The following is a 14,209-nucleotide window of genomic DNA, read 5'->3' on the forward strand; positions in this document are numbered from 1 at the left end:
GTCCTCCCTTGCCAACGCTCTCTTTCTGTCAAGCTCTCTCTCTAAAATAATAAGTAAAATCTTAAAAAAAAACTGATTGTGGTGATGGTTGTACAACTCTGTGGGTATACTAAAAAGCACTAAATTGTACACTTTAAATCGGTATATAATATCTATCTCAATAGTGCTTAACAAAAAAAAAAAAGAAATGGAAAAAACGATTAGTAATTGTATGTACCTGTGAATAACTGTACAGAATTGTAAATTTAAAATTGTATATGCTGTTCCCAAGTTTGACTTTCAATAATTAGAGCCTCACACCCTAAATTAGTATGCACTATAATCTAGGTGACATGAGGAGACTGTCAGAGACAAGAGGACCTTTTATAATGTTCAGTTTAGATATTTTATCTAGATAAAACTCAACTACATTTTAAAGAAAAAAAAATGAATACTCAAAGAAACTAGGAATAGAATTCCAAAGGGCCATATGCTTTAGTGATATTCCAGAGACCAATAATAAGAATAAATGACTATGCTATTTATAAATAAGGCCATGAAATATGTCTTTATAAGAAAGAAATCCAACTTTTTTTTAAGATGCTAAGTAAGGCACTCAATGACCTAAACACCAAGTCTAGAAAGTCAATGCCTGTGAGTTCTCCACAGGACTGGAATATTAAAATTCAATATAAAACCAAAAGTATTGTGAGTAATTGGGTGAGCTGGATTATAAATACAAAAACCTCCCACATCAACGGTTTATACTTTATATTCTGTATATATTTGCAATATATACAAATGTATAATACGTATGTTATTTCTCCCACCCCCTCCACACACATGAAAACACGCATTGGCCTCGCTCTCCCTTGAACCCACCTCAGAGCTTTTGTATTTATACTAACTCACTTCATTCAAATCCTTGCCTAATCATTCCTTTCTCAGATTCCTGCTCTAACCACCCTTTCTAAAAGAGCATTCTCCATCACTCTCTAATCCTTATTCTGCTTTATTTTTGTTCATAATTTATAATATAAGACATACCATTTATTTCTTTACTCTTATCTCCCCACTAAAAGGTCTTTGTCTTTTGTTCAGCACTGTATATATTTGGTTCATTACTGTGTGTGATGACTACAGCAGTATGTGGCAATGAAACTAGTGTTTCTTAACTATTTGCTGGAAGACTGAAGAAAGCAAAGCATCCCAGAGCATTCTTAAGTGCTATGAAATCACTGTGCTGGACTACAGATACAGGAGCATAATTTAGATTCCACATATTTCCTATTGGCATTTAAAAGAGAAAATAAGAACACTTATAACAGGTTAGAATATAATAATGAGGGGAAAACCCAATACAGTTATTTACCTGTTCCCAACACTGTGGTAAAAGTTCAGCCTCTACACGTGTTGGTCCAACATGACGTGCAAATGCCACACAACCCGTCAGTATCATCTGCCTGAAAAATAACATAAACACACACTTGTAATTGCATGAGAAAGCACAACTTGCTAAGGGTTAAAAAGAGCCAGCTCTGTAATTCATATAACATACAACATTTTTCTACAATCAAATTGGACTTTTCCAACAATGGACTAGGCTGCCACCAAGAAAACGAGTTAGTTAAGATTCCTTCCTCCAGGGGCGCCTGGGTGGCTCAGTGGGTTAAGCCGCTGCCTTCGGCTCAGGTCATGATCTCAGGGTCCTGGGATCGAGCCCCACATTGGGCTCTCTGCTCGGCGGGGAGCCTGCTTCCTCCTCTCTCTCTACCTGCCTCTCTGCCTGCTTGTGATCTCTCTCTGTCAAATAAATAAAATCTTTAAAAAAAAAAAAAAAAAAAGATTCCTTCCTCCAGCAGTGACAGCACCATTTGTGAGACATTGAAAGAATTCTCTGTTGGTGTGACGCTTAATCTCATACTTCCTAAATTAACTTCCTATACATGCATTCTGAGATACTATGTCTAATGCTTTAGCTTCTACCGAATTTCAGTTTCTAGACACTAAAACAGCCATCATTATTTCCCCAATGTTTCTATAATTATAACCTAAAAACGATATTTCTTAAATCAGAATTTTATACACAAGATAAATGGGGTAGGCAGCTTCTGACGTGGCTCCCAATGTTGTATATCTCCTGATATTCATGCTCTTAGGTCATTCCATATCTTTGAGTGTAGACTGGACTTAATGATTTGCTTTCAATGAACAGAATAATGGCCAAAGTGATGGGATGTCACTTCTGAGATTAGGTTACAGAAGTCTGTGATGTCCATCTTTGGGACCCTCTCTACTGCCTTCTCAGCTGGCATGCTTTGATGAAGTATGTGAGGCCCCGCAGCAAGGAACTTAAGGAAACTCCAGCTGAAAGCTGCTAAGAAACTGAGGACCTCTTCACAAACACAGGAGAAACTGAATCCCATGATTCAACTATTTGAGTAAGCTCAGAAGCAAATCCTTTCAGATTGAGCCTTGACAGGACGACAGCCTCAGCCAACACTTGATTATAGCCTTATTTAGAGACCCTGAAGCAGAGGACCCAGATTAAGTGACTCACATAAACTGTAATATAAAAATAAATGTTATTTCAAACCACTTTCTTTTGGGGTAATTTGTTACAGAATCAGTATATAGATAATATAGTAACTTCACTTGAATTGACAGATTTGAAACTTAAGAAAGTATAAAGCTTTAAATATGACTTTTCACTCTTCCGAATGAAGTTCATTTTAAATGACTTTAAAATGCAGAATTATAAACTTTTCCTCTTTTATCTAGTTCAAAACAGTAAAACCTCATGGGGGAAAAAGTATGTTTTCAATACATGTTTTAAAGTATGCAGCTTCTAAGAAAAACAAATTAGAATGTTTAATTCATATTAATTATAGAAACAGCACTTTAAGCCCAGGCATTGCCCATTGCTACTTCTCAAAATAAGTCAACTTAACTTAAACTGCAAAATGACCTTAAATTTTCTCTCAGGTTAGAGGAGTAACGGCAGACAAAGAGTACCTGGACAACAATGAGGAAAGTATTGAGCCAGTGTATCTTTGTTGTACACTGCCCCTTATTCTCATTTTTATCTGGTATTTTTATCTATCCAATTCCCCTTTATATGTATATTATTGTCTTCTATGCCTATTTCTCAACTTTCCCTTTGCTTTTCTATTTTCTTCTACCTTGGAGAGGCAAACAAAGCGAATAAAAGAAAATGGGGGGGGTTGCCTGGGTGGCTCAGGATTAAGCCTCTACCTTCAGCTCAGTCATAATCTCAGCCCTGCATCGGGCTCTCTGCTCAGCAGGGAGCCTGCTTCCCCCTGTCTCTCTGCCTGCCTCTCTGTCTACTTATGATCTCTCTCTCTCTGTCAAATGAATAAATAAAATCTTCAAAAAAAAAAAAAAGAAAGAAAATGGGAAAAGAAATTCTAAGATATACAGATAGAATTTTAGCTGCCTGTCCCCCAGTGGAAATTGCCCAATATCTGAACACTGTTTTTTTCCCCACTAGCATCTTAAAATCGTGAAAAAGCACATACATTGGTTCCACAAATGCTGGACCTGTGTAATAAATGAATTTAGGTAAAATGTAGGCACTTCAACATTTGCAAGAAGTATACACTTGTATGAAAACTTCATGTGAAATAACTTTAATCATGAGCCACCGTCTACATACTAAAGATGTATAAACTTGTTGAAAAAAATGTTAGGCCCCTCAAGGCAAACTTCTTAGTCAACAAGAATTAATTTTAAAAAGTATGACAATTTTGAAATACAGGTTGAAAACAGAAGAGGTCAGACGGCCTATTAACAGATTATTAACGGCACTGGAAACAGGCTTCTGTTATGGTAAAAATTAATGTTCACTTGGGGCACCTGGGTGGCTCAGTTGGTTAAGCATCCAACTGTTGACTTCTGCTCAGGTCATGATGTCAGGGTGCTAAGAGCACCTGTGTGGAGCTCCATGCTCAGCAGGGAGCCTGCTTGAGATTCTCTCTCCCTCTCCCTCTTCTGTCCCCAACTCACACACATTCTCTTTCTCTCTAAAATAAACAAATAAATCTTTAAAAAAAAATTAACGTCCCCACTTGTAGAAAAATCACAGGACAGGGACTGTTTAACTAGTATTTGATGCAGGTAGAAATATGGTGTCAATTATAGTTGTTAGCAAAGAATAGGCAAAAAGCACCAATACTAAGCATAATACTAAGTTTTTCTTAGGATATAATCGAAGAAGTCTGAGGTCTATTAAGTAAGGAAAAGTAACAATTAATTATATGGTAAATATATTATACTTTATTAATTATATACACAGTGAGTCAACTGATAGGTATATTTTAATAAGTACTTGTGTATCTGAAAGGTGAAAAATTTAAATGTGAACATAAGTGCTGAATTCCTGTCATATCAGGTAAATTCATTATTTTGTAGGAAAGTAATAACAAAAGTTTATTTCTCTCTTTCAAAGAAACATGCAAACCAAAGCTGTTTCACATTTTAAATAAACAAAGACAAAATTCTAAAATATATTCAAAAGATATTAATGTTTTTCATGTTGGAATAGATCTTCAAATCTAAAGAGAATAAAAGGTCCAAACCTGAAGTAAGGCTACTTTTGGCCACCAGGTGGCAGCTATTAGCTTCACATGTGGAGTCTATGAAAACAGGCTAGAGATCTCGAAGCTTTTGCCTTGTAAATTTAAAAATAATGTAATCAATGGTATTTAGTTATTAATCAAGTCATGAAGATAGGGAATAGTATTTTTATCTGACTTTACTTAAATTCAATTAATTAACATATAGCATTATCATTAGTTTCAGATGTACTTTAGTTATTCATCAGTTGCGTATTAAACCCAGTGCTCATTAAATCACATGCCCTTAATGCCCATCACCCAGTTAAACACCATCCCTCCACTCTGGCCACCCAGCAACCCTCAGTTTGTTTCCTAGAGTTAATAGTCTGGGAATAGTATTTTTCAATGCGAAAATAGAATATTAATTTTCCTAAACAGCACCATCAAATTATTATACAAAATTTTCAGTTTGCAATGAATAGTGATTTAATTTGCTTTCTTTCTATTTGACCAGCCTGTGAGGTGCTGGTGCAGATTCATCCTGAATGGATCCTGAAAGGACATGTTTCTCTGCTTGCCCAGGTATATTTTGGTAAGAAGGGGAAAGAGATATATACTCATAAGGTTTTAAAGTCTGTATGACTGTTTTTATTCTCAGAGTTGAGAGATAATTTGTATTTAAAATTTTGAGCTTTACTTGTTCTATGGTTCACTCTTAAGATTTTCCAACATTTTCAGATGAGGTAAAAATGTTGACAATCAGTGAAATGAGTACTGAATATATAAAGTTACCTAATCATAAGATACTACTGTTTTGCAAAAGTATTCATTAAAATAGAAAATTGTAACACAGAAAAACATTTCAACTGCCCAATTTTACCCATCCATTGCTTATTTAACCCATTGACCCACAAGGATGTTTTGTTCATGTTCACATTTGCATAGCTTCACTTAAAAGTTTCACTTTTATTTAAAGGTTTTATTCTCTGTGGTAAACATCATTGTTGCTTGACCAAAACCTATTACCAACTCTTCTGGAAAGTCACCCTGATGTGTATCCCTTCACTACTCTCAGATATAACTCATTTCTTCACTCAGGTATCAATAGTTGAGATTTGAGTCACAACTAACAAAACAAAATACTGTATTCCTATAGCCACACAGTTAACTGGTTTAAAAATAGCCCAGTGATGCAGAAATTCATATATTAAATATTTAACTTCTGTAGAGAAGTCATGATATATCTAGTTCATCTGTGGGAAAAGGGGGAATATTAAGCAATTCTTTGAAAGCAAAAGTGAAAGACAAAGGCGAAGAGATATCTGAATCAGAAGTCTAAAGGTAACTAAAATAAAAGTGTACAAATCCAACATGAGTAACTGGAATAATAAGAATGGAAACACTAAAAAAAAAAAAAAAAAAGGAAACACTGCAGAACTCTGTGAATGGGGCCAATGTTTCCTCTGCGTATTAAAATAAATACTGGGACAGAAAGAAGGCACTTAGATTAAAATGCTAATCATGATGCCAAATGAGTAAAATTAATAAATCAACATTATATGTGTTTTCCAAAGAAGTAGTCATACCTACCTTTGCTCATCATCTGGTCTCTTGATCAAATTGAAAAGTATGTGGAGAAGCTGGTCTCTTTCTTTAGGCTCAGGATGCAGGCACGCTGTACACAATATGAGGGGGATCAACTCCTGAAGAAATATGAAGGTGGAAAAATGCAAAGTAAAAATGCATTGCAAAATATTCATTTTTTCTCCCCAGAGTATTCTTAAATGGACATTTAAAATGAAATAAACCTCAACATACAAAAGAGCAAATTCTAATTTTGTAAAATAAGTAATTCAAGAAAAAACACTGAAACATATATTTATGTGTTGGTTGTAGAGAAAGTGTGAATCACACCGTAATCAAGTTACTAAAGATTCAACGAACCTTACTTCCTCATCCAGTCCTTTCTAATGGTCTACTAGCTTTTGCACTAAGTAACATTCTATCTTACTTTAAGCTGATACGGTAATTTTAATTTTGAAAGTGTTTTAAAAAAAACTTGCAGAAGTTAACTATATTTTAAAATTTAAAAAGCTAACAGAAAATGAAGACAACTCATCCCACTTCCATAAATACAATATTAGGTCTTAATTAAGACTACCTATAATTAAAAATTTTGTACCCTTCCCACATAATCCCATGGCTAATTAAAAAGAAAACCACTTCCACGGGTGCCAAACGCTCTCAGCATTGCTGTAGAAGTATTAGTAGAAATATTTTATGTTCAAATGGAAATTTTAGTAATATCTTATTTGTTGCACATTCAACATGCAGAGGTAAATTCAGTATTTTTTATAAAAGTAATAACAAAAGTTTACTTCTCTCTCCCCAAGAAATATGTAAATCAAGTTGTTCCACATTTTAAATAAACTAAGACAGAATTCTAAAATACATTCAAAAGATATTAATGTTTTTCATTTTGGAAAAGATTTTCAAATCTAATGAGAATAAAGGTCCAAAAGTGTTAAATATTTTTGGAGGAAAACTTTTTCTAAGTTGTAAAAATAATATTCTATAGTTAATCTAAGGAAATCCGTGTGATGTAATAAGAACAGAATGATTACTCCCACCATTTCTTTTTCCCATCTATCTTCCTACCCACCAAAAAGTGCTAGTAGATTTAAAACAGAAACTGATGGGGGCGCCTAGGTAACCCAGTAGGTTAAGTGTCTGCCTTTGGCTCAGGTCATGATCCCAGGGTCCTGGAATGGAGCCCAGCATAAGGCTCCCTGCCTGGAGGAGAGTCGACTTCTTCCTCTCCCTCTACCCCTCCACTCTACTTGTGATCTCTCTCAAATAAATAAATAGAATCTTAAAAAAATAAATATAAAAGGAACTGATCACTATGTAATAAGGTACAATATCCTGTAGAAAAGGCTACACTGTAGAAGTATCTTCCCATTCTGAAGATGTTCCCTTAGAAAAGGATAATAAAATTTTTAGCAGAGTTGAAACTACAGCTTAGAGGAATGACTACAAGTCCCTTCCCATTATTTCTAAAGTCTTTATGTATTATTTTAAAATTATAATTACCTGGTACAAATCTTTAACTGAAGGTACAAAGATATAGATAAGAGCTAAGAATAAATCTGATATGAGCTGATCTGATATGAGCTGACTGAGAAGTAAGAACAAATTTAAAACATTTATTCTGTCATCTTTGTATTTGGGCCCTCTGTAGATTTTACATTAGTGAGCAAATGAAAAGCAAAACTAATAAAAAGTAATAAGGGAAAAAAATTTTGTACTGGGAATGGAAGAAAAGTATAGATCTTATGTTGTTAAGTAATGTTTTTGCCAGAGATTTGATGTGATGCTTGAAGCATTAGTCTTGACTTTGTAGGAGAAAAATAAACAACCTTTGATGAAATACTAGAGTAGGAGATTATTAATAACAAGGACTATCCTAATCCTTAGAGGATTCCATTTGGACTACTAAGAGCCAACGATACTCATGAGAGGACTGAGACGTTGCATCAGCATATCCCAGTGAGAGAAGAACCTTAAAGATGAAAAAGCAGTTATTCTAGAAGGCACTAACAAAAGGAGAAAAAATATTAATGCATGAAAATCAAGAAAGACTCTAAATATTTTATTCGTATTTTCCCCTCATGTCAGATCCTTCTTTCCTGAGTTTTCTTGCTTCTCCTCAACCTTCTTCCTGTTTCCATTGTCTCTACATACATACTCTTCCATTCTCCTCCTACTGTATTTCTCTTTAAAGTTTTGTAATGTAGATATTTGTTATAATTGCAAATGCATACATATACACTGTTGAAAATATAAAGTACAATTATTTAGTTTTATCTGAAAACAAGCATAGCAAAATAATTGTTACTATATATTCTTTGTGCCTTTCATTTTGAGATCCTTAATTAAAGAGGAAGGTTATATCCTACATTAATATAAAGAATCTTTTAACTGAAATATGGCTGTTAGATGTGCCAAACCTGAAAACCTAATGAAAAATCACAAACTTCTCTGATTTTTAGTTTCTTCAAGTAAAACATAAAAAGAATTAAGATCAGGGCAGAAATGGGAAATATTTCATATACAATCTGCAATTTCCTTCTTTATTGCTAATGCAGAATTATTAATTTTTCCTTGTGAGATCAAAGCTGGGCTCACAAAGCCTTAGCACTTACCAAAGCACTTCTCAACACAGCAGCTATTACCAACCAATCCGAACTGACACATGGGAGGAAAACCTGTCACTTCTTGTACACTTATGAATTTACCTTCTTGTATGCTTATGAATTTAGGACTTTGAAGGAAAATACTTTTCACTTTTCTGAATCACAGTAATAAGTTATATTGCCATTTGCTTTTATTTCTTGCTGGTAAAATTAACAACATATGGGGAGTCATTGCCAATCATTTTTGGATATTCCATGCCCAGGAGAATTGAGTACATCTTGGCACATTAATGGCTCAAACAGTTATAACTCAGTGTATAAAGTAGGTCAGTCTCTTCCTCTTAAAGAAATATAGAGCTGAGAAGAGGCCCAGTAAGTGATGGCAGAAAAAAGTGGAAAGAGTAGTCTGTTTCTCACAGGATCATCAAGGATTTTAATTGCTAAGTTATGACTGGCTCCAAATATCTTAGTTATTCACAAGTTCTATTTGTACAAATTCATTCATTTATTCAAAAGTTCTATTTGTACCACCCTTGAAATAAAGAATTCTGGGGGCACCTGGGTGGCTCAGTGGGTTAAGCCGCTGCCTTCGGCTCAGGTCGTGATCTCGGGGTCTTGGGATCAAGCCCCGCATCGGGCTTTCTGCTCAGCAATGAGCCTGCTTCTCCCTCTCTCTCTCTCTCTGCCTGCTTCTCTGCCTACTTGTGATCTCTGTCAAATAAATAAATAAAATCTTTAAAAAAAAAATCCTTTAAAAAAAATTCTGTACATATGTATGTATATTCACATTTATTTACTGTGAATTCATCTCTTTCAAGCTTATGAAGTATTAATATATCCACATCATAATCTATTAAGTCTGTATTCACCATTTTCACACTATTCATAAATATATAGATATGAACCAATATTCTCTCTTCGGTATCATGTCTCCAACGAAGAGGTCTAGTGTTTTAAAAACTTTCCTTATAATTCTTGAATGAAACATTTAAAAAGTGATAGCTAAATTTCCTTCAGGAGGCAAGGTGGTAGCTTTTTTTTTTCCCCCAAGGTGATGGTGGTTTAAAAATGACTTTAAATGCTTACATACAAAAAATGTATTGAGAATAGGAGAGCAATGTCAGACATCTTATCTAAAGCTCAAGAATGTTTCACATGGGATGCATAGGTGGCTCTGTTGGTTAAGCATCAGGTCATGATGCTGGGGCCCCCAGTGCAGGGTTCCCTGCTCAGTGGGGAGCCTGCTTCTCCTTCTCCTCTACCCCTGCTTGTGCTCTCTTTCACTCTCTTGCTCTCAAATATATAAATAATCTTAAAAAAAAAAAAAAAGGAATTTTTCACATGAAAAGATCCTTAAGCAAATCAGATTTAATACTGCACGTTGATTAAAAAAAATAGTAATAACCATGCTAAGAAAATATTGCCGCTTTGGTAACATTATATTCAAAAGGTAGTGGCCCTCCAATACACAAAAAGTTACTGAGTCCATACCTCAAGGCAACAGAAATCTTAAATATTTTATTTAAAACATGCTTTAGCAACTGGTAGTACTCAATAAGTGTGTACTGAAGTGAAATATAAAACAGATGTCCTACTAATTACTAGGGAGGAAATCAGTACAGTAATCCTACTGTAGTACATATTCCATTACTTTATTGTCATTTTGGAAAAGATATTTGTAAGGCCTTTAGAATTCATTAATCTAAAAGGCTTAGTTATTTACATTTTACTCAAGTAAATGACTTTTACAGTTTTAATAACAAAGCTAGTTCTCTCTACATGAAGGATCTCCCACCTCTCCAATCTTAGGTTGCCAAAAGGATTTGGTAGGGCATTAAATAGTTCAGTTTCACAACTAAAACAAAATAACTTCTAATGATAACAAAGAAATCACTTTAGAGGTAGGAAACATCTTTAGAGAATTTTACGTTTGATTTTGTGAGTATTTTTACTTAACTTTCTTAGTCTTACGAAGATTGGTGTGTTCAGACAACAGAAAGGGGGAGGCGGGGAGAGGAAGCACCTAAAAAGGATCTAAAACAACCTGAGGGATTAGATGTTGGGCGGGGAAATGAAGGCAAATTTTAACTTTAAAAAAAGCCTGGTGGGGCACCTGGGTGGCTCAGTGGGTTAAAGCCTCTGTCTTCGGCTCAGGACATGATCCTAGGGTCCTGGGATCGAGCCCCACATCAGGCTCTCTGCTCAGCAGGGAGCCTGCTTCCTCCTTTCTCTCTCTCTGCCTGTTTCTCTGCCTACTTGTCATCTCTGTCTGTCAAATAAATAAAATATTAAAAAAAAAAAAGCCTGGAAATGTTGATTAGACAAGGGCTTCAAGATCTGTAAGAACTCTAAAACAGATATGGAAGTATTACATTTAGATCAGATGCCAAGGAGGAAATGTTTGAGTGCTTCAGGTCAACAAGAAAAATTTTACCGTTCTAGAAAGGTTAACATATTAGTCCAGTAAACTATAGTTCACTGCTTGCCCTCATTTTTCCATTAAATTATTTCCTATAAGTAAAGCTTCATTTAAAAATTTTAGGTAGCTGTTATCTTAAAATTTTCCATTTTGTCTTTTGCCTAGATGTTAAGCAATACCAAATTACAATTTAAATTCAAGTTATAATAAGGGTACACCCTCTGATTTAGATTTTCAGTTGAAACTTGTCAGGGTGTTGACAGTAATACATTTAAAAAAGAAAGAGGGGCGCCTGGCTGGCTCAGTTGGTAGAGCATGAGACTCCTGATCTCTGGGTTCTGATTTCAAGCCCCATTATGGGCATAGAGCTTACTTAAAAAAATTAAAAGAAATAAAGAAAGGAAGGAAGGAGGGAGAGAAGGAAGAGAAAGGAAGGACATTACAAAGACTCACATAAGAAATAAAAAGATTACTCACCTCTGGAAAAGTTCTATACTTCAAGGGTCCCTAAAGTATCTATTCTCAAAATTATTATCTAAGGCTTATTATTATCTACCTTAGAATTATTCCCAAGGTTCAACCTTCAGGAAGCCTAATTAAAAATACGTGAATGACTTTAAACCCCTGATACTGCTGGGGCACCTGGGCTCAGTTGGTTAAGCATCTGTCTTCAGCTCAGGTCATGAAATCAAGCCCCGCATTGGGCTCCCTGCACATTCAGCAGGGAGTCTACTCCTCCCCACACCTCTCCAAAATAAATCTTAAAAAAAAAAAAAAAAAGTGATACTGCTAAAGAGCACGTGATTTACTTCCAAAATTAACATACACATAAAAACACACATTAAACAGGTAAAGGAGATGGACAAATCCTATCTACTTCACCATACTACCTATTTTACTTTACTTATCTACTATTCTTTTGTATAACTCTTGAAGGGGTTCAGAACAAGTCTTCCCAAAATATCCCATTTTGGCATGTAGACTATTTTGAGCTGAAGGCTATCGAGATACAGCAGACCCAAGAAAAACTTTCACCTCTTCTTTAAACTACCAAAAAGAATTTAGATAGGGGACCTGGCCCAAAAAGAGAGCTACTTCCAAGAAATAGGTATTTTATCTGAATGATTTATCTATATGAAAAGACAAACACCTAACTACCAAACATCTGCTCTTCTTACTGTCCTGTGAATCACCCTCCTCCCCGTTCTTACACCATCAGCTCAAGACTGCACGTAAGCCTAACTACCCAGCTTGTCCTTGGGTCTTATATTGCTATGGGGCCCCTATATACATAGGTAATTGAATTTATTTTTCTCCTACAAATCTGTCCTATGTTAATTTCATTATTAGACTAGCTAAAGAACTTAGAAGGGTAAAAGTCAAACTTTTTCCTACCAGTCTCATATAGTTATAATTACCTGGGCTATTATCACTCCTAAGTTAAAAAATGCATCATGGAGCAAACATGAATGAGCGAAGTTTGGTTTCTCAGAAGACAGGCAGATCTTTAGAGACAATACTACATTTAAAACTTTTAGGAAGGGGCACCAGAGTGGCTGAGTCATGTAAGTGTCAGATTCTTGGTTTCAGCTGGGTCGTGGTCTCGAGGTCACGGGATGCCCCTCCACAAGCTCTGTGCTCAGGGTGCAGTCTGCTGAGATTATCTCCCTCTCTCTCCCTTTGTTCCTCCCCCTGCTCACGAGGCGCTCCCACTCTCTCAAAAATAAATAAATAAAATTAAAAAAATTTTTTTAGGGAATCGGTTCTCTCCTTTGCCCCTTTTTTTCTAGCTTAATGAGACATATTTTATATATCATAAAAATTCAAGTGTACATTCAGTGGTTTTTAGTATATGCAGAGTCGTGCAACTACCACCAATCTAATTTTGGAACAATTTCAACATCTCAAAAAGAAAGCTTGGACTCATTCCCCATTTCCACTTGCTCATCCCCATTCCAGGCCCAGACTTCTTTGCTTTTCCGAGTCAGCTTTCCTTGGCATAGAATGAAAATAAAAATTAAATTTAGATGTATTATTTAAAAATGCTTTTTAGAAGTAATCTGTTATGAAATCTTATTTTTAAATTACAGAATTTTCCCTTCAAGTGCATTTAAAGCAGAGACTGAAAAATCAACTTCTTTAGCCTATATACATACATTTATTCTGTAATTTGGTTTGAAAGATTCAAGTTCTTCAATGAACCCATTAAGATGAACTACTACATAAGCCACAAATAGAAAATTTGTTCATGATTTTTTTTTCCCCTCCCCAAATCAACAGGTAAGTAGGCCTTTTGAAACACTTTTTAAAAAAGATTACCATTACTTAACAATAGATAGGAGGACATTTTTTTCACTTTTAATTATCTCTGAAATTGGGGTATACCTTATAATGGAAAATGTTATAATTTCATGGGACTTCTTCTTTCTTAAAGGGGCATAATTGTTATAATTAATGGCATCTTAGATCTGAAACATTATGGTACATTAAATTTAAAAAGTGTAATAATTGTGACCTAAAGATTTAATGAGTTTACTTTTCTTTTAAAAAACAAAACAAATAACACTAATATCTATATTCACTGTGTTTTCCACTTTTATAAAAAATAAAAAGTTTAATTTATTAGATAGCTTTAATTAAATTTTATGTCACTCCCTTTAAAACAATGGGTCAAAAACCACTTAAGTGGATCATGAAGAGCATCCTTTTTTTTTTTTTTATTAAATTTTTAAATTTTTAAATTAACATATAATGTATTATTAGCCCCAGAGGTACAGGTCTGTGAATCACCAGGTATACACACTTCACAGCACTCACCATAGCACATACCTTCCCCAATGTCCATAACCCCACCACCCTCTCTCTACCACCCCCCACCCCCCCAACCCTCAGTTTGTTTTGTGAGATTAAGAGTCTCTTATGGTTTGTCTCCCTCTTGATCCCATCTTGTTTCATTTATTGTGAAGAGCATTCTTTTCTTTTTTATTGTTTATTTAGGCATTATTGTTTAAAAATATTTATAAGGGCACCTGGGTGGC

General features: G+C 34.9%; 1 protein-coding gene across 9 annotated transcripts in view; it reads right to left on the reverse strand.

Moving 5' to 3' along the window:
• Window positions 1–14,209, reverse strand: part of LOC111154240 (KIAA1468 ortholog) — a 114,202-nt gene that overhangs the window by 49,498 nt on the left and 50,495 nt on the right. For all 9 annotated transcript variants that reach the window (XM_022513728.1, XM_022513727.1, XM_022513724.1 and 6 more), the window contains 2 exons: window positions 6,147–6,259; window positions 1,352–1,442 (listed from right to left, as the gene is read on the reverse strand). In XM_022513728.1, the coding sequence (XP_022369436.1) occupies window positions 1,352–1,442; window positions 6,147–6,259 (204 nt within the window). The remainder of the gene's footprint in view (window positions 1–1,351; window positions 1,443–6,146; window positions 6,260–14,209) is intronic.

The sequence above is a fragment of the Enhydra lutris genome, unplaced genomic scaffold (assembly GCF_002288905.1).
Source record: "Enhydra lutris kenyoni isolate GAN:26980312 unplaced genomic scaffold, ASM228890v2 scaffoldscaffold36, whole genome shotgun sequence".
Taxonomy (NCBI): domain Eukaryota; kingdom Metazoa; phylum Chordata; class Mammalia; order Carnivora; family Mustelidae; genus Enhydra; species Enhydra lutris.